Raw genomic sequence first — 25761 nt, forward strand, 5'->3', positions numbered from 1 at the left:
CATCAGAGAATACTATAAACACCTCTATGCAAATAAACTAGAAAACCTAGAAGAAATGGAGAAATTCCTGGACACATACTCTCCTGAGACTAAACCAGGAAGAAGTAGAATCCCTGAATAGACCAATAACAGGCTCTGAAATTGAGGCAATAATTAATAGTCTACCAACAAAAAAAGTCCAGGACCAGATGGATTCACAGTCAAATTCTACCAGAAGTACAAGGAGGAGCTGGTACCATTCCTTCTGAAACTATTCCAATAAATAGAAAAAGAGGGAATCATCCCTAACTCATTTTATGAGGCCAACATCATCTTGATACCAAAGCCTGGCAGAGACACAACACAAAAAAGAGAATTTTAGACCAATATCCCTGATGAATATGGATGCAAAAATCCTCAATAAAATACTGGCAAACTGAATCCAGCAGCACATCAAAAAGCTTATTCACCACGATCAAGTGGGCTTCATCCCTGGGATGCAAGGCTGGTTCAACATACGCAAATCAATAAACGTAATTAATCACATAAACAGAACCAAAGACAAAAACCACATGATTATCTAAATAGATGCAGAAAAGGCCCTTGACAAAATTCAACAGCCCTTCATGCTAAAAACTCTCAATAAATTCAGTATTGGTGGGACGTATCTCAAAATAAGTGCTATTTATGACAAACCCACAGCCAATATCATACTGAAAGAGCAAAAACTGGAAGCATTCCCTTTGAAAACTGGCACAAGACAAGGATGCCCTCTTTCACCACTCCTATTCAACATAGTGTTGGAAGTTCTGGCCAGGGCAATCGGGCAAGAGAAAGAAATAAAGGGTATTCAGTTAGGAAAAGAGGAAATCAAATTGTCCCTGTGTGCAAATCATATGATTGTATATTTAGAAAACCCCATCATCTCAGCCCAAAATCTCCTTAAGCTGATAAGCAACTTCAGCAAAGTCTCGGGATACAAAATCAATATGCAAAAATCACAAGCATTCCTATACACCAATAAGAGACAAACAGAGAGCCAAATCATGAGTGAACTCCCATTCACAATTGCTTCAAAGAGAATAAAATACCTAGGAATCCAACTTACAAGGGATGTGAAGGACCTCTTCAAGGAGAACTACAAACCACTGCTCCTCGAAATAAAAGAGGACACAAACAAATGGAAGAACATTCCATGTTCATGGATAGGAAGAATCAATATCGTGAAAATGGCCATACTGCCCAAGGTAATTTATAGATTCAATGCCATCCCCATTAAGTTACCAATGACTTTCTTCACAGAATTGGAAAAAACTACTTTAAAGTTCACATGGAACCAAAAAAGATCCCACATTGCCAAGACAATCCTAAGCCAAAAGAACAAAGCTGGAGGCATGATGCTACCTGACTTCAAACTAGACTACAAGGCCACAGTAACCAAAACAGCATGGTACTGGTACCAAAACAGAGATATAGACCAATGGAACAAAACAGAGCCCTCAGAAATAATACCACACATCTACAACCATCTGATCTTTGACAAACCTGAGAAAAACAAGAAATGGGGAAAGTATTCCATATTTAGTAAATGGTGCTGGGAAAATGGCTAGCCATATGTAGAAAGCTGAAACTGGATCCCTTCCTTACATCTTATACAAAAATTAATTCAAGATGGATTAGACACTTAAATGATAGACCTAAAACCATAAAAACCCTAGAAGAAAACCTAGCCAATACCATTCAGGACATAGGCATAGGCAAGGACTTCATGTCTAAAACACCAAAAGCAATGGCAACAAAAGCCAAAATTGAGAAATTGAATCTAATTAAACTAAAGAGCTTCTGCACAGCAAAAGAAACTACCATCAGAGTGAACAGGCAACCTTCAGATTGGGAGAAAATTTTTGCAATCTACTCATCTGACAAAGGGCTAATATCCAGAACCTACAAAGAACTCAAACAAATTTACAAGAAAGAAGCAAAGAATCCCATCAAAAAGTGGACAAAGGATATGAACAGACACTTCTCAAAAGAAGACATTTATGCAGCCAACAGACACATGAAAAAATGCTCAATATCACTGGCCATCAGAGAAATGTGAATCAAAACCACAATGAGATACCGTCTCACAGCAGTTAGAATGGCGATCATTAAAAAATCAGGAAACAACAGGTTCTGGAGAGGATGTGGAGAAACAGGAATACTTTTACACTGTTCGTGGGATGTACACTAGTTCCACCATTGTGGAAGACAGTGTGGTGATTCCTCTAGGATCTAGAACTAGAAATATCATTTGACCCAGCCATCCCTTTACTGGGTATATACCCAAAGGATTATAAATCATGCTGCTATAAAGACACATGCACATGTATGTTTATTGCGGCACTATTCACATAGCAAAGACTTGGAATCAACCCAAATGTCCATCAATGATAGACTGGATTAAGAAAATGTGGCACATATACACCATGGAATACTATGCAGCTATACAAAAGGATGAGTTCATTTCCTTTGTAGGGACATGGATGCAGCTGGAAACCATCATTCTCAGCAAACTATTGCAAGAACAGAAAACCAAACACCGTGTGTTCTCACTCATAGGTGGGAATTGAACAATGAGAACACTTGGACACAGGAAGGGGAACATCACACACTGGGGCCTGTCATGGGGTGGGGTGAGGGGGTAGGGATAGCATTAGGAGATATACCTAATGTAAATGACGAGTTAATGGGTGCAGCACACCAACATGGTACATATATACATATGTAACAAACCTGCACGTTGTGCACATGTACCCTAGAACTTAAAGTAAAACTAAAAAAAAACCAAAAAAAAAACAGATGACCAGGCACCAGAACCTGTGAAATAAAAAAACAAAAACAAACAAACAAACAAAAAAAACAAAAAAAGAAACTCTGGTAGCAGCAATATAAGGAAATATATATATATACACACACACACACACAATTATGTGTACATATATAAATATTTACATTTATATTTGAGAGAGGGTCTCATTCGGTCTCAAAGAGTCATCCAGGCTGGAGCGCAGTGGCACCATCATGGGTCACTGCAGCCTTGACCTCCCCAGGCTCAGGTGATCCTCCCACCTCAGCTCCCCTAGCAGCTGAGACAAATGCATCCACCACCACACCCGGCTATTATTATTATTATTTTTCTTGTAGTATATTTTTTGGTAGAGATGGCATTTTGCCATGTTGCCCAGGCTGGTCTTGAGCTCCTGGGCTCAAGAAATCTGCCCACCTCTGCCTCCCAAAGTGCTGGGACAACAGGTGTGAGGCACTGTACCAGGCCCAATTATTCATATTTTATCTTATGTTAATAATAACGGACAGTATTTCTTCACTCTTTAGGATTGGGTCTCTATATGCTCTATATGTTTCTTACTTTTTGCATGAAATTAATAAGTATACTTGAGATGTTCTCACAGAAAAACAAACTTTTTCTTACAGGGCCCTCTATTTGTGAAATGCTCACCATCAAGAGGTAAGTCTTCACACAGTTTCTCAATTTCTTCTTCCTCAAGTGGGATTCTCATGTTTTCAAGAGCATCATCTATTTTATTGACATTAACCTTTCCTCCTTAAAAAAGAAGGGGATAAGAATAAGAAAAATTTGTATTTATGCTAAAGACAGAAAAATGCTTGCTTATTTTAGTCAATCAACACAGACAGGAAGCATCATAAAACCTTTGAAGTGAACAAAAGAATCAGTTGTGGAGCAGGAACAGAAAAATTTTCCCCATCAGTGTTCCAGAAAACACTGCTACAGCAATTTGTAGGAGGAAAAAGAGCAAGCAAGACTGATGAATTACAGCAAAGATACAACAATCCAAAGATTTCTTACCAGTAAGATTTGAAATTTGCTACAGTGACAAAATAGTGAAGGCTATTACCCCAAATGTGATTGTGTACGAGTAACAATGCCAGTTCATAATTTGAAGAATATATTAACATAATTAGTAATCTAATCATTGGGAAATAAGATAGGTTTTAAGAAAGTAAACACAAAAGCTTGAAGAACTCAGTTTTATCTTTTCTAGCATGATTTTTACTCACCTCTGTAAGTCTTCACTCCATCCATCAGCCTATCTTTATATACCCTTTTATTATCTGTAAAATAAGTCTCAATTTAATTCACAAGGAAGTGGAAATTCAGAAAGACATTAATGCTTATTAGCAAATTTTAATAAATTTATCTTAATAATAATCCAAAGAAGGAAGTAAAGAAATTAATAAGTTTCTCAAGGTTAACTATATTCTGGTATTTGGTGTACTATTAGTGGAACTCTAACATGTTGAAATAGATTTTTTCTTTTCTTTTTTTTAGAGGTGCATCTTTCTTCCTTTCCACAATTCTTTTATCATCTTTTCCTATCTTTAGCTTTAGTCTTGTTATAAATGCTGAGTCTCACATTTAAAATTGTTTATCCCATAATAGCAATACCCCAAAGAAGACATTACCTCCCAAATTAAGATATAAATGGTAAAGACAGTACATTTTATATTAGAATTGGCTCTTCCTATGCTTGATTTTCTCTTAATTTTTAATAGGACTTTAAACAGTCATACTTCTAGAATTTTATGTGTACAACTCATAAATTCAAGATTCTCTGAAATTGAATGCAAGGTCTGAAATGCTTACCATCAAATGGCACTATGTCCAGTAGATCCTGGTTTTCTTTATTTGTAAATTCAATACCTACATTTCCTAGATAAAGTTGTATGTCACTGGCATTTATCTTATCACCTTGGAAAAAGATGGGAAACGTAAGTGAATATTTTCACATACAATGATTCTAAATTTAGACAATTATAATAAAACAGTAATATCTCAACTTGCAAGAGATGTAATTGTAGAAGAACAAGAACACAATGAGGATTATCTGACTGCAGAGCATCATAAGAAGGAGCTAAAAATAGAATATTTCCTTTAAGCCTGGTCAAAAGAATGCTTTTATTCATGCTCTGAAAACAATGGAAACAAGCCGGATACTTATAATAAAATAGACTTCTTTTAAAAAGAAAAGCTACTCCTAAAAACGCAGGCAATAAAAAAACTCACCAGTATTCTTAAAAAGAAGCATGTCATCAATACTTTGGTGAAATAAGGCTTGTGTATCATTTATATAATACTGAGGCATTCCATAAATAAATATATTAAAATAGTTTTACATATAATAAGAGATCTTGATTTTATATCTTTTTGCTAGCATTTCTCACTCACCAGAAAATAAATTGGCTGCACTGATCACAGAATTTAATAAAATCTTTCCATTGTCTGAAATACAAAGCATAAATCAGGTAAAATAATTTTTTTTATTGCTATTAGGAATGAGATCACCTTTTTTCTTAAAATTTTCTAAGTTAATATTGCTTTCAGAGAGAGTATTTGTTAATTTTTGAGTGTTTTTCTTGTACTCAACTACCTCATAGAATTCGAAAGACCATGTTTTAAATGCTAAATTGGATCTTAAATTCTTCTCCTACACTGTCATTTTGACCTAAAAGATATCTGTCCAATGCCAGATGAATGGTCTCAAGTCAGAAATCGCTTACCCTCTATTTCTACCCCACTCTGACATTCATCTCATATTTGTTAAATAAAAACATGATCACCTCTATTTGTACAATACTTTTTTTTTTCTGAACAACTCCAAACCTTTCTTACCTTCTCACTTAGTTTTGTCAGTCTCCGACCTTTTGTAACATTTATTTCAATATCTTCCATTGAAGTGTTTGTTTTTCTAGGTAAATCTAAATCTACCAGTGTCCTTATTGGTTCTCTGACAACATTGAGATTAATAATCAGAAGTCATATTTTTATCCTTGAGGACTGTAACTCTACAAGTACTTCTTACTATTTATTTTCTTTTTCTTTTTTTAAGAGACAGACTCTTGCTCTGTTACCCAGTCTGGAGTGCAATGGTGCAGTCATAGCTCACTGCAACCTCAAACTTCTGGGCTCAAGCAATCCTCCTGCCTTGGCTTCCCAAAGTGTTGGGATTATAGGTGTGAGCTACTGTGCCTGGCCTTCTTACTTTCTTTATTTTTGAGACGGAGTCTCACTCTATCACCTATGCTGGACTGCAGTGGCACAATCTGGGCTCACTGTGACCTCTGCCTTCTGGGTTCAAGTGATTCTCCTGCCTCAGTCTCCCAAGTAGCTGGGATTATAGGCCTGGTCCACTATATCCGGCTAATTTTTGTATTTTTAGTAGAGACGGGGTTTCACCATGTTGGCTCAGTTGGTCTTGAACTTCTGACCTCAGGTGATCTGCCTGCCTCGGCCTCCCAAAGTGCTGGGATCACAGGCGTCATCCACTGTGCCCAGCCCTGGCCTCCTTACTTTCTAAGTGAAATTGAATAAGCAAACTCTCAGAGGTTTTATGAGAGGATTTTAAAGATTCTTCAGAAAGAAAGTGATAAATGGTAAATGAAATACCATCAATTTTCAAATGGTTCCGTAGATCTTTCATTTCTTCATTTTCAAGTTTGTAGTTCATGTTTTCCAGAATGGTTTCTAGTTTATTTTCAAAGACCTTCCCTCCTTAAGAAAAAATATGTGAAATAAGAAAAATGTGAAATAATACGTTAACCTTAAAAATTCTACTTAGGTATATGCCCTAAACTCCAGTGAGAGGGAGAAAAGCAAAGTCACAGTGCAGATGTTCAGAGAGAATACAAAACCAAGGTGGCAGGGGATTGGGTATGGATATGAGGAAAAAGAACAGCTCCTTATACTTGTTGCATGATACCCTGTTAACATTTTAAGTAGACATTTGAAACAAAGAGAATGAATAAGGTTTATTATTCATTCTTCAGCTATTACTCATTGTGGAGAAATATGTTAGAAACGACAGCCGTCATAGCAGCCACTGAATTTGAAACCTACCATTATAACAGTAAATTGTCTGTACAAATTTAGTATTTATCTGAGCTTAAGCTATAAGTCATAAAAGGAAAGAAAAACTTTAGTAAACTAACTGTTAAATATAGCACAGTGAATCAACACCTCTCATCTGTGAAATGGTGATAATAAAAGTACCTACCTCATAGTATTTCTGTGAGAATTAAATAAATATATGTAAAGTATTTGGAATAGCGCCTGGTACACCACTCATTAGAAATTAGCTATTGCTATCATTAAGTAATTAAAAGGATTTTCAATTAAAAAAATTTTTTTTCAACTTTTAGGTTCAGGGGTACATTTGCTGCTTTCTTACATCGGTAAATTGTGTGTTGCTGAGGTTTGTTGTATAAATGATCCCATCACCTAGGTAGTGTGCATAGTACTTAACAGACAGCTTTTCAAACCTTGACCCCTCCTGGCCTACCTCCTCTACCCTTCCTAATAGTCCCCAGTGCCCAGTGTCTATTGTTCTCATCTTTATGTCCAGGTATAGTCAATGGTAAGCTCCCACTTATAAGCGATAATATGCAGTATTTTGTTTTTCTGTCTCTGTGTTAATTTGCTTAGAATAATAGCTTCCAGCTACACCCATGTTGCTGCAAAGGGCAGGATTTTGTTCTTTTTTATGGATGCATAGTATTTCATGGTGTATATATACCACATTTTCTTTATCTAGTCTACTACTGATAGGTATCTAGGTTGATTCCATGTCTTTGGTGTTGCAAATATGCTGTGATGAACTTACAAGTGTATGTGTCTTTTTGGTAGAATGACTTATTTTCCTTTGGGTATATACCCAGTAGTGGGATTTCTGGGTCAGATGGTAGTTTAACCCCCAATTCTCTGAGAAATCTCCAAACTGCTCTCCACAGTGGCTGAACTAATTACATTTGTTCCCTTTTCTCCACAGCATCATCAACATCTGTTATTTTTTGTCTTTTTAAGAAAAGCCATTCTGACTGGTGTAAGATGGTATCTTATTGTGGTTTTGACTTACATTTCTTTAATGATTAGTGATGTTGAGCATTTTTTCATATGTTTGCCAGCTACATGTATGTCTTCTTTTAAGAAGTATCTGTTTTTATTCTTTGTAAAGGGACTTTCGAAAAGGAAATATAAAGCTTAAGATTTCAATTTTACTTAACTTCTTATTCCACATATTACTCACCTTGGAAAGTCTTTAAACGATCTAGTAACAGATTGCGACACACCTTTCCATCAGCTATAAGACAAGGCATAATTGATGTCATAGAGAAAGTGATACAGCAGTTCATAACAAGAATATATAGACTATTATTTCATAAAGACAACAATCTTACATGATTTGTCTTATAGATTTAACCAGTTTCACATCCACACATCCTTCTCTTCCTTGGCTTTAAGCATAAAGTGAAGGAGTAAAGTTCCAAACTTATCCATCTTACTATGCTGAAACTATCTCTCTGCCTTGACTCTTTTTATCCTGCTATTATTATATGACTTCTCTTTTTTCTCCCTTTTCTTTATGCTTTAGGACTTCCAGACATTCCCAAGGTAATAAACTAAATTAAAAATGCTTAATAAATTAAAAAATCCTTATTCATTTACAAAGTTTTCAAGCTCAGTCCCAATAAGTAAGCTCCATCACCATAATAGTCTTCATGAGAGCAAGGACTTTTGTCTTTAATCTCATTATCTAAGAAGTAGTCAGTAAATATGTTGAATATAAATATAGGTGGAATAAATGTTTAATGATTCTCACCTCCCCCAATACCATCACCTAAACTAAGTTCCCCCAAAGGCCAAACTGTATCAGAAATGCTCACAAGTAACTGGCAGAGTTTTTAGCAGTTTCCAGCGTTCCTTAGGTGTGAGTTCTATCCCTATGTTTTTCAGAATATCATCTACTTCATTAGTATTAATCTTGGTTCCTTTGAAAAGATGGAAAAGATGATGAAAAATCTGAGTGAGTGACAAATGATTTTAAACTATGAATGCCATCTAAGTTTAATTGCAGGCTTAAATAGTCAAAATGCTGAGTCAAAATTCTAAGGGGATGTCAGAAATATAACTCAATCTCAAAATTCTAGAGAGGAAAATACCTTTTGAATGCTCTAATAATAACAGGATAAATCAACACTCTGAAATGGGGCTTGTATAAAGGTATATATCTATGACTACTGTATAAATGACTATGTAAATAATTCTTTGAAGATAGGTAGCATCCATATTTGCCTATGTGATAAGATGAATTATTCCTAAAAAGAATTATGACAACATTTTGTTTCACCAATTATATGGTAATCTAGATTTCTATCTGTTTAAACAATGGAAAAGTGATGTTCATTATTGAAAAAAATGCAGAAGATATAAGGTATTTTACCAAGACTTTATAATTTGGTAGTTTTGCTCAAAAAGTATATAATCAAAAACTATCCTGGGTTATTGGATAAAAGATACCATAATATACTAAAAGGACTAACAAGTCAATGTCAGTATGATGGAAATAGAGTATTTAAAGGTATAACAGAAAAAGTATTAGAATATAGCTATTGGACGGAGCAAGATGGCTGAATAGGAACAGCTCCAGTCTCCAACTCCCAGCGCCAGCGACACAGAAGACAGGTGATTTCTGCATTTTCAACTGAGGTACTGGGTTTATCTCACTAGGGAGTGCCTGACAATCAATGCTGGTCAGCTCCTGCAGCCCGACCAGCGAGAGCTGAAGCAGGGCGAGGCATTGCCTCACCTGGGAAGCGCAAGGGGGAAGGGAATCCCTTTTCCTAGCCAGGGGAACTGAGACCCACAACACCTGGAAAATCGGGTAACTCCCACCCCAATACTGCGCTCTACCAAGGATCTTAGCAAACGGACACACCAGGTGACTATATCCCACACCTGGCCGGGAGGGTCCCACACCCACTGAGCATCCCTCATTGCTAGCACAGCAGTCTGCCATCTAACCGCAAGGCAGCAGCGAGGCTGGGGGAGGGGCGCCTGCCATTGCTGAGGCTTAAGTAGATAAACAAAGCAGCTAGGAAGCTCGAACTGGGTGGAGCTCACAGCAGCTCAAGGAGTCCTGCCTGTCTCTGTAGACTCCACCTCTGGGGACAGGGCACAGCTAAACAACAACAACAACAACAACAAAAAGCAGCTGAAACCTCTGCAGATACAAACGACTCTGTCTGACAGCTTTGAAGAGAGCAGTGGATCTCCCAACACGGAGGTTGAGATCTGAGAACGGAGAGACTGCCTGCTCAAGTGGGTCCCTGACCCCTGAGTAGCCTAACTGGGAGACATCCCCAACTAGGGGCAGACCAACACCCCACACCTCACATGGTGGAGTACACCCCTGAGAGGAAGCTTCCAAAGCAAGAATCAGACAGGTACACTCGCTGTTCAGCAATATTCTATCTTCTGCAGCCTCTGCTGCTGATACCCAGGCAAACAGGGTCTGGAGTGGACCTCAAGCAATCTCCAACAGACCTACAGCTGAGGGTCCTAACTGTTACAAGGAAAACTAACAAACAGGAAGGACACCCACACCAAAACCCCATCAGTACGTCACCATCATCAAAGACCAGAGGCAGGTAAAACCACAAAGACGGGGAAAAAGCAGGGCAGAAAAGTTGGAAATTCAAAAAATAAGAGCGCATCGCCCCTGCAAAGGAACGCAGCTCATTGCCAGCAACGGATCAAAGCTGGACGGAGAATGACTTTGACGAGATGAGAGAAGAAGGCTTCAGTCCATCAAACTTCTCAGAGCTAAAGAAGGAATTACATACCCAGCACAAAGAAACTAAAAATCTTGAAAAAAGAGTGGAAGAATTGATAACTAGAATAATTAATGCAGAGAAGGCCATAAATGAATACACAGAGATGAAAACCATGACACGAGAAATACGTGACAAATGCACAAGCTTCAGTAACCGACTTGATCAACTGGAAGAAAGACTATCAGCGATTGAGGATCAAATGAATGAAATGAAGTGAGAAGAGAAACCAAAAGAAAAAAGAAGAAAAAGAAATGAACAAAGCCTGCAAGAAGTATGGGATTATGTAAAAAGACCAAATCTACATCTGATTGGGGTGCCTGAAAGTGAGGGGGAAAATGGAACCAAGTTGGAAAACACTCTTCAGGATATCATCCAGGAGAACTTTCCCAACCTAGTAGGGCAGGCCAACATTCAAATCCAGGAAATACAGAGAACGCCACAAAGATACTCCTCGAGAAGAGCAACTCCAAGACACATAATTGCCAGATTCACCAAAGTTGAAATGAAGGAAAAAATCTTAAGGGCAGCCAGAGAGAAAGGTCGGGTTACCCACAAAGGGAAGCCCATCAGACTAACAGCAGATCTCTCAGCAGAAACTCTACAAGCCAGAAGACAGTGGGGGCCAATATTCAACATTCTTAAAGAAAAGAATTTTAAACCCAGAATTTCATATCCAGCCAAACTAAGTTTCATAAGTGAAGAAGAAATAACATCCTTTACAGATAAGCAAATGCTTAGAGATTTTGTCAACACCAGGCCTGCCTTACAAGAGAACCTGAAGGAAGCACTAAACATGGAAAGGAACAACCGATACCAGCCATTGCAAAAACATGCCAAAATGTAAAGACCATCGAGGCTAGGAAGAAACTGCATCAACTAACGAGCAAAATAACCAGTTACTATCATAATGGCAGGATCAAGTTCACACATAACAATATTAACCTTAAATGTAAATGGACTAAATGCTCCAATTAAAAGACACAGACTGGCAAACTGGATAAAGAGTCAAGACCCATCAGTTTGCTGTATTCAGGAGACCCATCTCACATGCAGAGACATACATAGACTCAAAATAAAGGGATGGAGGAAGATCTACCAAGCAAATGGAGAACAAAAAAAAGCAGGGGTTGCAATACTAGTCTCTGATAAAACAGACTTTAAACCATCAAAGATAAAAAGAGACAAAGAAGGCCATTACATAATGCTAAAAGGATCAGTTCAACAGGAAGAGCTAACTATCCTAAATATATATGCACCCAATACAGGAGCACCCAGATGCATAAAACAAGTCCTTAAAGACTTACAAAGAGACTTAGACTCCCATACAATAATCATGGGAGACTTCAACACCCCACTGTCAACATTAGACAGATCAACGAGACAGAAAATTAACAAGGATATCCAGGAATTGAACTCATCTCTGCAGCAAGCAGACCTAATAGACATCTACAGAACTCTCCACCCCAAATCAACAGAATATACATTCTACTCAGCACCACATCACACTTATTCCAAAATTGACCACAGAATTGGAAGTAAAGCACTCCTCAGCAAATGTACAAGAACAGAAATTATAACAAACTGTCTCTCAGACCACAGTGCAATCAAACTAGAACTCAGGACTAAGAAACTCAATCAAAACCACTCAACTACATGGAAACTGAATAACCTGCTCCTGAATGACTACTGGGTACATAATGAAATGAAGGCAGAAATAAAGATGTTCTTTGAAACCAATGAGAACAAAGATACAACATACCAGAATCTCTGGGACACATTTAAAGCAGTGTGTAGAGGGAAATTTATAGCACTAAATGCCCACAAGAGAAAGCTGGAAAGATCTAAAATTGACACTCTAACATCACAATTGAAAGAACCAGAGAAGCAAGAACAAACACATTCAAAAGCTAGCAGAAGGCAAGAAATAACTAAGATCAGAGCAGAACTGAAGGAGATAGAGACACAAAAAACCCTTTAAAAAAATCAATGAATCCAGGAGTTGGTTTTTTGAAAAGATCAACAAAATTGATAGACCACTAGCAAGACTAATAAAGAAGAAAAGAGAGAAGAATCAAATAGACGCAATAAAAAATGATAAAGGGGATATCACCACCGACCCCACAGAAATACAAACTACCATCAGAGAATACTATAAACACCTCTACGCAAATAAACTAGAAAATCTAGAAGAAATGGATAATTTCCTGGACACTTACACTCTCCCAAGACTAAACCAGGAAGAAGCGCAATTCCTGAATAGACCAATAGCAGGCTCTGAAATTGAGGCAATAATTAATAGCCTACCAAAGAAAAAAAGTCCAGGACCAGATGGATTCACAGCTGAATTCTACCAGAGGTACAAGGAGGAGCTGGTACCATTCCTTCTGAAACTATTCCAATCAACAGAAAAAGAGGGAATCCTCCCTAACTCATTTTATGAGGCCAACATCATCCTGATACCAAAGCCTGGCAGAGACACAACAAAAAAAGAGAATTTTAGACCAATATCCCTGATGAACATCGATGCAAAAATCCTCAATAAAATACTGGCAAATCGGATCCAGCAGCACATCAAAAAGCTTATCCACCATGATCAAGTGGGCTTCATCCCTGGGATGCAAGGCTGGTTCAACATACGCAAATCAATAAACGTAATCCAGCTTAAACACAGAACCAAAGACAAAAACCACATGATTATCTCGATAGATGCAGAAAAGGCCTTTGACAAAATTCAACAGCCCTTCATGCTAAAAACTCTCAATAAATTCGGTATTGATGGAACGTATCTCAAAATAATAAGAGCTATTTATGACAAACCCACAGCCAATATCATACTGAATGGGCAAAAACTGGAAAAATTCCCTTTGAAAACTGGCACAAGACAGGGATGCCCTCTCTCACCACTCCTATTCAACATAGTGTTGGAAGTTCTGGCTAGGGCAATCAGGCAAGAGAAAGAAATCAAGGGTATTCAGTTAGGAAAAGAAGAAGTCAAATTGTCCCTGTTTGCAGATGACATGATTGTGTATTTAGAAAACCCCATTGTCTCAGCCCAAAATCTCCTTAAGCTGATAAGAAACTTCAGCAAAGTCTCAGGATACAAAATTAAAGTGCAAAAATCACAAGCATTCTTATACACCAGTAACAGACAAAAAGAGAGCCAAATCATGAATGAACTTCCATTCACAATTGCTTCAAGGAGAAAGAAATACCTAGGAATCCAACTTACAAGGGATGTAAAGGACCTCTTCAAGGAAAACTACAAACCACTGCTCAGTGAAATAAAAGAGGACACAAACAAATGGAAGAACATACCATGCTCATGGATAGGAAGAATCAATATCGTGAAAATGGCCATACTGTCCAAGGTAATTTATAGATTCAACGCCATCCCCATCAAGCTACCAATGAGTTTCTTCACAGAATTGGAAAAAACTACTTTAAAGTTCATATGGAACCAAAAAAGAGCCTGCATCGCCAAGACAATCCTAAGTCAAAAGAACAAAGCTGGAGGCATCACATTACCTGACTTCAAACTATACTACAAGTCTACAGTAACCAAAACAGCATGGTACTGGTACCAAAACAGAGATATAGACCAATGAGACAGAACAGAGTCCTCAGAAATAATACCACACATCTACAGCCATCTGATCTTTGACAAACCTGAGAAAAACAAGAAATGGGGAAAGGATTCCCTATTTAATAAATGGTGCTGGAAAAATTGGCTAGCCATAAGTAGAAAGCTGAAACTGGATCCTTTCCTTACTCCTTATACAAAAATTAATTCAAGATGGATCAGATACTTAAATGTTAGATCTAATACCATAAAAACCCTAGAAGAAAATCTAGGTAATACCATTCAGAACATAGGCATGGGCAAGGACTTCATGTCTAAAACACCAAAAGCAACGGCAACAAAAGCCAAAATTGACAAATGGGATCTAATTAAACTAAAGAGCTTCTGCACAGCAAAAGAAACTACCATCAGAGTGAACAGGCAACCTACAGAATGGGAGAACATTTTTGCAATCTACTCATCTGACAAAGGGCTAATATCCAGAACTTACAAAGAACTCAAACAAATTTACAAGAAAAAAACAAACAACCCCATCAAAAAGTGGGCAAAGGATATGAACAGACACTTCTCAAAAGAAGACATTCATACAGCCAACAGACACATGAAAAAATGCTCATCATCACTGGCCATCAGAGAAATGCAAATCAAAACCACAATGAGATACCATCTCACACCAGTTAGAATGGCAATCATTAAACAGTCAGGAAACCACAGGTGCTGGAGAGGATGTGGAGAAATAGGAACACTTTTACACTGTTGGTGGGATTGTAAACTAGTTCAACCATTATGGAAAACAGTATGGCGATTCCTCAAGGATCTAGAACTAGAAGTACCATATGACCCAGCCATCCCATTACTGGGTATATACCCAAAGGATTATAAATCATGCTGCTATAAAGACATATGCACACGTATGTTTACTGCAGCACTATTCACAATAGCAAAGACTTGGAATCAACCCAAATGTCCATCAGTGACAGACTGGATTAAGAAAATGTGGCACATATACACCATGGAATACTATGCAGCCATAAAAAAGGATGAGTTTGTGTCCTTTGTAGGGACATGGATGCAGCTGGAAACCATCATTCTCAGCAAACTATCACAAGAACAGAAAAACAAACACCGCATGTTCTCACTCATAGGTGGGAACTGAACAATGAGATCACTTGGACTCGGGAAGGGGAACATCATACACTGGGGCCTATTATGGGGAGGGGGGATGGGGGAGGGATTGCATTGGGAGTTATACGTGATGTAAATGACGTGTTGATGGGTGCTGACGAGTTGATGGGTGCAGCACGCCAACATGGCACAAGTATACATATGTAACAAACCTGCACGTTATCCACATGTACCCTAGAACTTAAAGTATAATTAAAAAAAAAAAGAATATAGCTATTTACAACAATTTTCCCTATAACTTTTTTTTTTTTTTTTTTGAGATAGAGTCTTGCTCTGTCATCCATGCTGGAGTGCAGTGGTGAGATCTTGGCTCACTGTAACCTCTGACCCCCGGGTTCCAGCGATTCTCCCACCTCACTCTCCTAAGTAGCTGGGATTACAGGCATGCACCACCAGTCCCAGCTAATTTTTTATATTTTTAGTAGAGACGGGGTTTCACCACATTGGCCAGGCTGGTCTCGAACTCCTGAGCTCAAGTGATCCATCTGCCTCGGCCTCCCAAAGTGCTGGAATCATAGGTGTGAGCCACTGTGCCCAGCCTACCTATAATTTTTCACTCACCTGTAAACGACTCTACATTTTCCATGACCTTATTCAGTTTAACCTTCTTTTCATCTGTAAGATAAAGTACAAATGAGACTAGCCATAATGACTCAGACCCAGAAAATATGCTATTAACACCTTACATTGTAGACTACAACATTAACATTCAGAAGTTTGCCCTGATTTGTTCTATAAATGTATTCATTTTCATGCCCAGATGATCATGGTAGTCAAGAATGAAGTTCCAAATATGATAATTATATAGCACAGAAGAAGAAATTAAAGTATATAAAATTCTATACACAATGGTTCCAGGAAATTTTGAAAGCATTGCTTTGACTTCCTTTCCACTTGGCCTGTCCCACTTTAGAATCCAGGAATAACCCTATGTTTGACCACTTTATTATTACAGGATTTAAAAGAAATATATTCTATAATATTGGTGTATTTACCTACCTAAAGGATCATGGCTACTTCTACATGCAACTGTTACTCAGCCCTTTCTCCATGCTTCTGACTCCCTGGCCACAAAGATTTCCAATCTTTGCTGACTCTCATTTAATTTGTGTACTTACTAGTTGATAATTCTCATCTGAAGGTCCACATCACACAACCTCCTTAAAGAATCATTCCTATCATAGTCTGTGTGGCTCTGCTTACCTCTCTTATGTGAGACAGTATGATTTGGTAGAAAGCGCAAACCTTTCAAGTTATATAGATCTGAATTGCCATCTTTACTTTTCCATTTAGTGGCCACATGGCCTCAGGCAAATCAATTAACCTTTGTGACTGATTTTCCATTTCCACATCAGATAAATTAGGATGATAATCTACTTTGCAGTTATTTTGAGGACTATTAACATACGTCAAGTACTGATTATTGTTTTTGGTATATAGTAGGCAGTTAATACTTGATAATTATTGTCTGTGGCTATTTCAATAGAGGTGATTAGTTTATATTACCAGGAATATGACAGGATGAGAATAAGAGAAAGAGGATTGGCCAGTTTCCTGTATTAGCTACTTACTTAGTATACAATTCTGTGTTCTTATTAATTAAATTAATATTATTTTGTGCAAATAGTCTTGCAAAATATCTGTTCAAGTGGGTAAGACTGACCTGATTTATATTAGCAAATATTTCTAGTAAAAAGACATATTAAATAAAGCAAGACTATACATAAAATTCTGAATCTGTGTGCTTTGGATCAGAAAGAAGAGAGATAGTGGTAATACATTTTTATAGTACAGTAAGGATCTTAGATAATTGGCTTTTAATTCAACATATCATTCACAATCTCAGACCCACACAATACACTATAATACTAAGGAAAGCCACTGTGTTGCTTACCAGAGAGGAGGATGCATTTTCTATTTCTTTTTCATAGGATTTTAAAAACTAGACTTTTTATATGATCAAAACAACATGCTGGAAAGGAACAACTGGTACCAGCCACTGTAAAAACGTGCCAAATTGTAAAGACCATCGATGCTATGAAGAAACTGCATCAATTAACAGGCAAAATAGCCAGCTAACATCATAATGACAGGATCAAATTCACACATAACAATATTAACCTTAAATGTAAACGGGCTAAATACCCCAATTAAAAGACACAGACTGGCAAATTGGATAAAGAGTCAAGACCCATCAGTGTGCTGTAGTCAGGAGACCCATCTCACGTGCAGAGACACACATAGGCTCAAAATAAAGGGATGCAGGAAGATCTACCAAGCAAAAAGTCTGAGATAATAGATTTTTTTAGATGAATACATTTTGAAATTTTATTACAGGATCTCAGAGTTTCCTTGAAGATACAATGACATGCTCACCAGTAGTTGGCAGGTGGTTCTGCAGGTATTCAATTTCCTCATCTTCCAGCTCATAACCCATGTTTTCCAGGATAGTACCAATTTTAGAGACATTGCACTTCCCACCTTAGGAAAGAAGGAGGTGATAAAATATAGGAACTGATAGCTAAGAAAAATACTGGTTATATTCAGTCACCAATAAAAATCAAATAGAACAAATCCATTGCCAGTAATAATTTTTTTAAAAAACTGTTCAGGGCTACATAAATAAAGCCTTACTGTGGAAGCCAGGAATATAATATGTTTTGCCACTCTTGTTTCAGGGGAAGCTTTCTATACTTTGGAAAAAAGGTGTATTTAGAAGAAAACTATATATTACATAATATATAATTTTATTATATACTAATTATATGTACTACTTTTTTACATTATAAATTACATGTTTTTTTTAAATGAACTTGATGAATTATGTTAGATAAGAATTAGAGCTCTGGACAGCAAATAGAATTTAAAACTTTTGCAAAGTATAAATTATCACATTAAATATAGTTGTATCTAAGACCTATAGGCTAATGTGACAATAAAATAGATAATCTAATTGTTATCTAATGATAAGGTCTTTTAATAGTTAAGGTAAAGCTTACAAGTCATAGTTTTACTTGCCTTATTGGGTTTTTTACTTACCAGGAAATGATTTTATATTATCAAGCAATATATTTTTATATACCTTTCCATCATCTGTAAAATAAGGCACAGTTAAGATCAAAGAAAAAATTACAGAGACAGTAAAAAAAAGAGTAGAAAGAACACATATATATATATACACACACATATATATATGGAGAGAGAGACAGAGAGAGAGAGAGAGAGAGAGAAAGAGATGGAATCTCACTCTGTTGCCCAGGCTAGAGGGCAGTGGCGCAATCTCAGCTCACTGCAACCTCTGCCTCTCAGGTTCAAGCGATTCTTCCACCTCAGCCTCCTAAGTAGCTGGGATTATAGGCATGTGCTACCATGCCCAGCTAATTTTTGTATTTTTAGTAGAGATGGGGTTTTGCCATGTTGGCCAGGCTAGTCTCGAACTCCTGACCTCAGGTGATCGCCCACCTTGGCCTCCCAAAGTGCTGGGATTACAGGTGTGAGCGACCATGCCCAGCCACAATTTTTAAATGCAGATTTTAAAAAAGTACTTTCTTAATTTGCATTTCTACATTTCCTACAACCACACCTCTTCATAACTAAGTCCAAAAATAAGATGAGAATAAAATTCTTAATGTGGACAGTCCATTCATTCTTAACAGATGTGAAACAGATGTGCCTTTTCCCCACTCTGCTTTTTCCCTTTTCCTTCTCTCTGCTACTAACTAATTCAGCTTTCTTTTCTCTTTGGCCTCCTTAAGCTTTATTTAATCTCAGGGTAATGATACTCTTAATGGCAGGACTCAGGTTTGAAGATATGACAGCCTCTCAAAACTAAAAATTTAAATGTCAAATGCATAATATATTTACAACCAGAGGTTAATCTTTTTTTTTTTTGATGACGTCTCACTGCATTGTGCAGGCTGGAGTGCAGTGGCACGATCTCGGCTCACTGCAACCTCCGTCTCTGTGGTTCAAGTGACTCTCCTGCCTCAGCCTCCTGAGTAACTGGGATTACAGGCACACACCACCACGCCTGGCTAATTTTTGTAATTTTTAGTAGGGACGGGGTTTCACCATGTTGGCCAGGTTGGTCTTAAACTCCTGGCATCAGGTAATTTGCCCGCCTTGGCCTCCCAGAGTGCTGGGATTACCACCATGCCCGGACTCTTTCTGTCTTTTTATAGGAAATCAGAGGGGCCCATTTTTATGATATTCTCACATTTAAGTCCACACTAGCACAGAAATATATATCATAGTAGTGCATAAAATACCTACCAGTAATTGGCAACATTTTCATCAGGTTCCAGAGTTCCCTATTTGTGAGCTCTATTCCCATGTCTCCCAGTACTTTTTGTATGTCCTTGGCTTGAATTTTTCCTCCTTGTAAAAGATGGGAATGGAGAGACACGTAAGAATTGCCTACTGACTCAAAGTGATGAAAAGTGTTTATGCTTGTATAGTATTATCTACAGCTTTCAGATGAAGAGCACAGGAAATGGAAATTATTTCTTAAAATCTAAATAAGATCCTTATTTATAATGCTCTTAATAACTTAGAGAATTTAACCCAGCTCATAGTAAGGGGATGTACAAGATGCTCAGTGATCTAAATATGTATGAACATCACACACCGGGGCCTATTATGGGGAGGGGGGAGGGGGGAGGGATGGCATTGGGAGTTATACCTGATGTAAATGACGAGTTGATGGGTGCTGATGAGTTGATGGGTGCAGCACACCAACATGGCACAAGTATACATATGTAACAAACCTGCACGTTATGCACATGTACTCTAGAACTTAGAGTATAATTAAAAAAAAAAAGCAAACAAATCAAAAAACCCTAAAAAGAATATATATGCATAAGCTGTTATGTAATCTGAATCATATTACCATTAGGTGAAATCTGTGTTACTTTTGCTTTGCCTGAATTATGAGATAGATTAGTCTCACTGACTACATTATTTGTATACGTGTCAAAGTTTTACCTTAACATTTACTGGGTTACAGTAGGTGCTTAGCAAGCATTTTGAATGAATGAATGAACACATGTGTAGCCTATTTAATCACAGTGAAATGCATCACAAAATCAAGGTTTCAGAGTGTAAGACTTGTTATAGAGGTGCAGCACCACAAAGTTGTAGCAAAAACATAAATAATTCAGTGAAATCTTCACTATTAAAACCAAGTTTTAATCACTAAAAAAGTAGAAGTTAATTAGTCAATGATAGAATAAGAAAACACAATTTTAAATATGTATGTGAAAGTGAAGTATTTGCATTTTGGTTTTATATCTTTTCACAAAATGTCTTGCTCACCTGTGAATTTATTTACTTCTTTTAGTAGTTTATGCAGATCAGTCATCCCAGAAGCTAAAAAACAATCCAAAAATGCAGACAAACATAATTGTGTGCTGATTCAAAAAGACTGTCAGAGCAAAGGAATCATTTTCTTTATGATTTGTTTTAAATTATAGCCTAATAACATACATAGATAAGTATAAAATAGGGAAAATTACAAAAATGTTAACTATTAATTTCATCAATTATTCTCTCCTTCTCTCTTTTAAGATCTCAAACTTTATACACTGTGGAACATCTACTCCCTTGGGCATGGTCTCCTTACACTACGTACTACCAATTCCTAGGAACAAGATGAAAACATTTCTGTTTGGAACCTTAAGCTATTTCCCCATTGAACACTGCCCCATGCCAACATCCCCCTATTGTACTTATTTTCTAGTAAATATGTTCATTATATACTCAAAGATATGTTCATTACATACTCAAAAATAAATAAAAGTGCTTTTAAATAAAAAGAATGTATCTACTTATTCTGTATCCCATCCAGACATCCTAACCCAGCAACTAGCATAAGACTTTATACATAGCAGTATTAAATACTTTACATTAAATGGTGGATTGGAACATATTACAATGGTACAAGTAGCTCTCAAATCATCGTATTTTTTCAAAGTTGCAGATGCAATATATTTTGGGGTAAGAAGAAAGCTAGAAACTATGCACATTATTGGTATTTTGGTATTTTCTTGCCATAAAGGGTTATTTTTATTTTTTATTTTTTTCCAGACAGAGTCTCACTCTGTTACCCAGGCTGGAGAGCAGTGGTGCAATCTTGGCTCACTGCAACCTTCGCCTCCCTGGCTCAAGCAATTCTTGTGCCTTAACCACCCAAGTAACTGGGATTATAGGCATGCACCACAACACCTGACTAATTTTTATATTTTTAGCAGAAATGGGGTTTTGCCATGTTGGCCAGGCTGGTCTCAATCTCCTGGCCTCAGGTGATCCGCCTGCCTCAACCTCCCAAAGTGGTAGGATTACAGGCATGAGTCACTGCACCTGGTCAAAAGGTTATGTTATTTATTATTATGCAATCCCATTCTTCTTTTGGGGTAGTTTCCAAAACACATTTTCCATTCATTTAGGTAGCAGATTTGCACTTTGGGGGTGCTATATATAGAACAATGTATTACATAAAACTCCTATGGAGCACAGAAAGAAAACAATATGGAAAATAGTGAAGAGATGTTAAGGGCCATGGAGGACACAGCAATAAGGTTTACCTTACATTTAATCAGAGTTACAGAAGAAACAAACCCACGGAATAAAGACAACAATGGAAGAGATGATGGCTAATAATTTTTCAGATCTGATGAAAGATTCCAATTGTCAGACTCAAAAAGCCCAGTGAATCCCAAGGAGGATAAATAAAAACAAATACATTTCCGTCTTCCATAGTGAAACTTCAAAACCTAAGACAAATGTCTTAAAGCAGCAGCAGCAGCAGCAACAACAACAACAAAAAGATTACTCTCTCAGGAAAAATAAACATTAGAAAGCAGAAGACAGTGGAATGATATCTAAAATGTGCTAAAAGAAAATAACTGTCTACCTAGACTGCTAGGTCCAGAGATCTGTCAAAACAAGAGCAAAACAAATATATTTTTAGACCAGAAAGAAAAAAGAAGTATTTGTCACTAGCAAATCCTAAATAAAGGAAATTATTTTAAGCAGAAGAAAAGTGATCCCAAAGGGAAGGCCTGAAGTAAAAGAAAAAATGAAGAGCAAAAAATAGGTAAACATTTGGGTAAATCTGAATAAATGGTGACTTTATAAAACATTACTACTGATACAGGTTTGCTGAATTAAAACAAAACAAGATAGCATGAATGACATAAAGAACACTAATATGGGGAAGGGGAAACATAGAGTTAAAATGTTCTTAGGTCCTTCTATTATCTAGGAGAAAATGAATTTGGGGATGCAGTAACCTGCAAATTTACATTATTTTCTTTATCAAGGTCAGCAATAGAAGTGGAGATCTGAATGACTGGGTTGATCAAAATTTGGGGGTTTTATACAGCAGGAATGACAGAGAGAGTAGTTTGACAATGAAAGAAGTTAGGAAACAGTTTGTATATTGAAAGGAGATGGAGAAATCCAGGAACTAGTATTTTTGATAAAGATGAGGTACATTTCTTGGGAACAAGAGAACTGGAAGGTTAACAAAGAAGGTAAAATATTGCTGGTTATGATTTCTAAAGTACAGGAGATGAGATCAAGGAAGGAATAATGTGAGCCAGTGCCAAAACACAGGAAGAAGGGATCGGGAAGTTGGTACATCACAAAGTTATAGAGAAATGTATAGCTGGATGAAAAGACTTTCCTATGTTATTATACTATGTACTCACAAAAATAAAAAATAAAAAAGTTACTAAAATTATGTAATTAATCTGAAATTAATGATCCTTCTCAGTGGTTAATAAGCTGTCTAGCTTCTTTCAATGACAGACTTATTTTAACTCACTCTAAGACATATACCATGTACCCCGAAATTAGTGAAAATACACTAAATTAAAATGTGTTCTTACGTTAGGACTGAGTTCTTCCCTGAGTTATAAAAAGTCATATTAGCACCCAAACAGATCTAGCCTCAGGAATTCTCATGCATAAGCCTATAAATAAAATTTCCTCAAAAGGTCTAATACTGTCTATATTGCTCACCATCAACTGGTAGGTTTTGTGACAAATCTTTAAGTTCCTTATCTGGAAGCATGATTTTCATATTTTCCAAAACGTTTTTCAGGTTACTAACATCAACCCTTCCACCTAAGGAAAGAATCAAGAATATGAGGGAAATTTTATGACCTTCTGAACAAGAAAATTTCAATTAATCCCCATGCACTATGGCTATCAGCAAAAATATCAATGACCCAAATGTTTAAGCGCATAAAGGTAGGCAAGATGGGATTAGAATTGTAACCTCTTGCCTGATCTTGAAAATCCTGCAAATTACAGATTGGTTCTCCGATGAATTACTATTGTGGAGACAAAGTGAAAACATCTTTCTGGTAGGAAGGGCCTAAAAGCTCAGTTTAGTTCTTTTAGTTCCTGAAATGCCCTGAACAACTGCAATACTTAGCTTCACATTTTCTATGTAGAACCAGATTTAAATCCGCTTTTCAACTAAACTGGGCAAAAGCCAAGCTTGACAGCAAAATGAAAGACTATTTGGAAAATGCAGCTATATTTTAAAACAGCAGAATAAATATAGAATTACTTATTATGAGAGATGGTAAGACCTGTAAGAGAATAACCAGGCAGTAATACAAATTTGAGGCAGGAGGATTCTCTTCATGCTTCTTACCTTTGAATGATTTCACACCATCTAGCAATCTATTTTCAGATATAGTTCCATCATCTGCAGGAAAAGGCAAAATTCACAGCACAGATAAAGTGATACAGAGACTTAGAAAACTTGTAAAAATATATCATTTCATAAAAATATTTCTAAATGATTTGCTTTAGGAATAATTTTGATTTTTGCTGTCCCATGAGTTTGAAACCACAGAATGGAGAAAACTCTCAGAGTGCTGTGACTTAAAGTAATTATTTAATCATTTAATAGTGGCAAACAGCTTTAAAGGAATATGAACATGTCTTTTACTTTTCTTCTATGACTTTTCCTTCTTCTACTTTCCTATTCCTTCCACTTTCACATTTTTTCTTACATTTCTCAGCTCAACTTTTAGTTGTCAGGGTGGAACCAAAAATAATAACTAAAATTTTTATATCCAATGGCAAGATTTCAAGAAAACAGAGTTGCTGACTCTCAAAGAAAGAACTTAATTATATTTTCCAAAGGAAGAACAAGGTCATGCGAAAATTTCTTACTCTGTCATTTTTATTTATTTATTTTATTATTATTTTTTTTTGAGACAGAGTCTCGCTCCGTCGCCCAGACTGGAGTGCAGTGGCGCATCTCCGCTCACTGCAAGCTCTGCCTCCCAGGTTCACGCCATTCTCCTGCCTCAGCCTTCAGAGTAGCTAGGACTACAGGCGTGTGCTACCACGCCCGGCTAGTTTTTTGTATTTTTAGTAGAGACGGTGTTTCACCGAGTTAGCCAGGTTGGTCCCGATCTCCTGACCTCGTGATCTGCCCGCCTCGGCCTCCCAAAGTGCTGGGATTACTGGCGTGAGCCACCGCGCCCGGCCGCCATTTTTATTTTTTAAACTAGAATATCTAATAGGTATCTTTTTTCTTTTTTATTGTTAGGTTGTCTTAAGTACATAGGGCTAAACTTCTTCAAAAGGTCCAGTAGTATTTGAAGTGCTCACCATCAATTTGCAGATTTTGTACCAGTTCCAAGTATTCTTTAGGTGTGAATTCTATTCCAAGGCCTTCGAGAATATTTTTTAGATTTTCCACGTTAAGTTTTTCTCCTTCAAAAAATAGAAACGACAAGTATAGTTGACAATATTAAGAATATTAAGAATGTAAGTATTCAACAATATGAAAGAAAATTGTCTTTGTTTATACATTACCATCCCTAAAAGCTGATAAAAAACAAAGGCATACCAAGACCTACTGAGTGGAGTAACTTAAAACTCATAAATGGACCAGGTGTGTTGGCTCATGCCTGTAATCCCAGCACTTTGAGAGGCTGAGGTGGGTGGATCACCTGAGATCAGGAGTTTGAGACCAGCTTGACCAACATGGAGAAACGCCGTCTCTACCAAAAATACAAAATTAGCTGGGCGTGGTAGCACATGCCTGTAATCCCAGCTACTCAGGAGGCTGAGGCAGGAGAATCGCTTGAATCTGGAAGGCGGAAGTTGCGGTGGGCTGAGATCATGCCATTGCACTCCAGCCTGGGCAACAAGAGTGAAACTCCATCTCAAAAAACAAAACAAAACAAAACAAAACAAAACAAAACAAAAAAACTCATAAATAAATTCAGTAAAGTTGCAGGATACAAAATCGACATATAAAAATTATTAGGTGGTTGGGTGTGGTGGCTCATACCTGT

The 25761-nt window shown here is 37.1% G+C and overlaps 2 protein-coding genes across 3 annotated transcripts in view; both read right to left on the reverse strand.

Moving 5' to 3' along the window:
• Positions 1 to 25170, reverse strand: part of EFCAB3 (EF-hand calcium binding domain 3) — a 160773-nt gene extending 135603 nt beyond the window's left edge. Inside the window, exons 1-13 of one of the 2 annotated variants that reach the window (XM_073005148.1) lie at positions 25070 to 25170; positions 24099 to 24152; positions 23456 to 23560; positions 20747 to 20800; positions 18473 to 19810; positions 17810 to 17914; positions 15995 to 16048; positions 8082 to 8135; positions 6446 to 6550; positions 5228 to 5281; positions 4646 to 4750; positions 4060 to 4113; positions 3479 to 3583 (exon numbers count right to left, since the gene is read on the reverse strand). In XM_073005148.1, the coding sequence (XP_072861249.1) occupies positions 3479 to 3583; positions 4060 to 4113; positions 4646 to 4750; positions 5228 to 5281; positions 6446 to 6550; positions 8082 to 8135; positions 15995 to 16048; positions 17810 to 17914; positions 18473 to 18620 (784 nt within the window). In that variant the 5' untranslated portion in view covers positions 18621 to 19810; positions 20747 to 20800; positions 23456 to 23560; positions 24099 to 24152; positions 25070 to 25170. Of the gene's footprint in view, positions 1 to 3478; positions 3584 to 4059; positions 4114 to 4645; positions 4751 to 5227; positions 5282 to 6445; positions 6551 to 8081; positions 8136 to 8718; positions 8824 to 15994; positions 16049 to 17809; positions 18157 to 18472; positions 19811 to 20746; positions 20801 to 23455; positions 23561 to 24098; positions 24153 to 25069 lie in introns of those variants that run through there. The other variant, XM_073005149.1, reaches the window with a different exon arrangement.
• LOC103243284 (uncharacterized) overlaps positions 23433 to 25761 on the reverse strand; it is a 183716-nt gene continuing 181387 nt past the window's right edge. The window contains exons 38-40 of the mRNA XM_073005427.1: positions 25070 to 25174; positions 24099 to 24152; positions 23433 to 23560 (exon numbers count right to left, since the gene is read on the reverse strand). Coding sequence (XP_072861528.1) covers positions 23433 to 23560; positions 24099 to 24152; positions 25070 to 25174 — 287 coding nt within the window. The remainder of the gene's footprint in view (positions 23561 to 24098; positions 24153 to 25069; positions 25175 to 25761) is intronic.

Source organism: Chlorocebus sabaeus, chromosome 16 (assembly GCF_047675955.1).
Source record: "Chlorocebus sabaeus isolate Y175 chromosome 16, mChlSab1.0.hap1, whole genome shotgun sequence".
In the NCBI taxonomy this organism is placed as follows: Eukaryota; Metazoa; Chordata; class Mammalia; order Primates; family Cercopithecidae; genus Chlorocebus; species Chlorocebus sabaeus.